At 50.5% G+C, this 2,216-nt stretch overlaps 1 protein-coding gene across 1 annotated transcript; it reads left to right on the top strand.

The window, feature by feature from the left end:
• Nucleotides 1-1,288: 1,288 nt before the first annotated feature.
• Nucleotides 1,289-1,981, top strand: LOC146821803 (uncharacterized). The gene has a single exon (XM_085609916.1). The coding sequence runs from the start codon at nt 1,289-1,291 to the stop codon at nt 1,979-1,981; it is 693 nt and encodes a 230-aa protein (XP_085466042.1).
• The last annotated feature ends 235 nt before the right edge of the window (nt 1,982-2,216 follow it).

The following is a 2,216-nucleotide window of genomic DNA, read 5'->3' as shown; positions in this document are numbered from 1 at the left end:
TGGGTTTCACGTTCAAGGGTGAGTATTTCATTGACCTTTGCATGCCCATGGGCTGTTCAATCGCTTGTGCAGTATTTGAGACTTTCGTCAGGTTCTTAGAATGGGCAGTCCAACAATTCCTAACAACAGTTACATCTTATGAAGTGGGACACTACCTAGATGACTTCTTGTTCCTGGGCCCCCAGGGATCGCAGTCTTGCAGGAAGGCCCTGCTGGCCTTCCAGCATCTGGCTAAAGCACTGGGCGTGCCGCTGTCCGCAGAAAAGACGGAGGGGCCAACTACTTGCTTAACATTCCTGGGCATTGAAATAGATACTAGAGAAAGGGTGTGTAGGCTTCCAAAGTCAAAGGTGACTACATTCAAGGCAGCCATCGACGCCTGTTTGGGGGCACGGAAGGTGACGCTACACCAATTGCAAGTCCTGGTGGGACAGTTGAGCTTCGCCTTGAGAGTCATACCGATGGGCAGGGCCTTCTCTAGGAACATCGCAAGGGCAATGTCTGGGCTTCGCGCCAAACACCATCGCACTAGGTTGTCAGCAGAGGTAAGGAATGACTTGGCCATTTGGAAAGATTTCTTGGAAAACTTTAATGGGTCAGTGATATGGCGAATGCCGAGTAGCTCCTATGCCGAGTTAGAATTGTTCACCGATGCGGCAGGCAGCGTAGGTTTCGGTGCAGAGTTAGGCCACAAATGGTGCATGCAGCATTGGCCAGAGGAATGGGCAAGGCACGGATTGACACGGACTATCACCTTTTTAGAACTGTTTCCAATCATTGTAGCTCTGCATTTGTGGGTGGATATGCTGGCAAATAGGCACATTGTATTCTGGTCTGACAGCATGTCTGTGGTGATGGCAATTAATAATCAGAGAGCGAAATGCACCTGGGTGCTGCGCCTTTTAAAGGAACTAGTGTTGCAATGTTTACGGCGCAATGTACTGTTTACTGCCAGACATGTACCGGGGGTAGACAACTTAGACGCTGACGCCTTGTCCCGTTTTAAGTTGGCAGAGTTCCGCACCCACTGGCCGCAAGCAGACAGAGAGATGACGAACTTCCCGGCGGGGCTATGGAAGCTTGGTGCCCCACAGCCCCTGAATTGATAACAGCGTCTCTGGCACCCAAGACTAAGTGTATGTATGAGAGGTCGTGGCAGTTATACCAGGACTACTTAAAAGGGGCGGGGATAGTTGAGGTGTTCTCGCCTGTGAGTGTCTTGGGGTTCATAGTACATCAGAAATCCAGCGGAAAGTCAGTAGCAATGATGAAAAGACAACTATCGGCAATGGCTTTCTTTGCCGGTTTAGGGGGGGCTGCAGACCCAACAAAGGACCCAAGGGTGAGGAGAGCTGTGAAGGGCTGGGAACGTTTAACCCCGGGCGTCAAGGACAGTAGGAGACCCATAGATGTAAGCAGGTTGGTAAATATCCTGGAGATACTGCCCAAGATTTGCTTCTCGCCATACGAGACTCAATTATTTAGGGTAGCATACGCATTAACCTTTTTTGGAGCATTCAGGATTTCAGAACTGATTCCTGCCTCTAAGGCAGATAGGAAAGGGGGCATACGGTGCGAGGATTTAATTCTGTCAGGGGAAACGCTGAGAGTTAGGGTCCGGAGATCAAAGACAGACCCATTAGGTAAAGGTACATGGTTCCAGTTAGGTGCAGTGATGGGGGCTACGTACTGCCCAGTAAGACTAGCAAGGGAATTCCTACAACTTAGGCCACAGGGAGGTGACAACAGAGTTCTGCTGCATAACGACGGCAACCCCCTCACTAGATTCCAGTTCACCAGGGTATGCAAGCTTGCTCTGATAAAGTTGGGCGTAGACGCAACCGATTTCACATCTCATTCATTCCGCATAGGGGCAGCCACAACAGCGGCGGGTTTGGGGCTCTCAGAAGAAACAATTAAGAGGGTAGGCCGTTGGAAGTCTGCGTGTTATGAGCGTTATGTTCGCCCGCAATTAGTTTGAGTCTTGCAGGATGCCGCCTTTGTCTCCCATCGTCCCGCTTTGATTGCGTTCCATCTTTAATTACTCTAGGTACTACGTCTCAGTGGCCCCAAATATGCTGGTGTGGCCACTCCTTTATTCGCAGGGCGGGGCTTGCCTTCAAGAACTCACGCGAGGAAAAAACACAGGAGGCAAAAGGATTCTGCCACCATTGGGTGGGGATAGGCGGACAACATTTGGCTGAAGTGCCGAACGA

This window comes from Triturus cristatus, chromosome 6 (assembly GCF_964204655.1).
Source record: "Triturus cristatus chromosome 6, aTriCri1.1, whole genome shotgun sequence".
Taxonomy (NCBI): Eukaryota; Metazoa; Chordata; class Amphibia; order Caudata; family Salamandridae; genus Triturus; species Triturus cristatus.
Note: the sequence above shows the minus strand (reverse complement) of the source record. Positions and strands in the feature narration are given on the sequence as shown.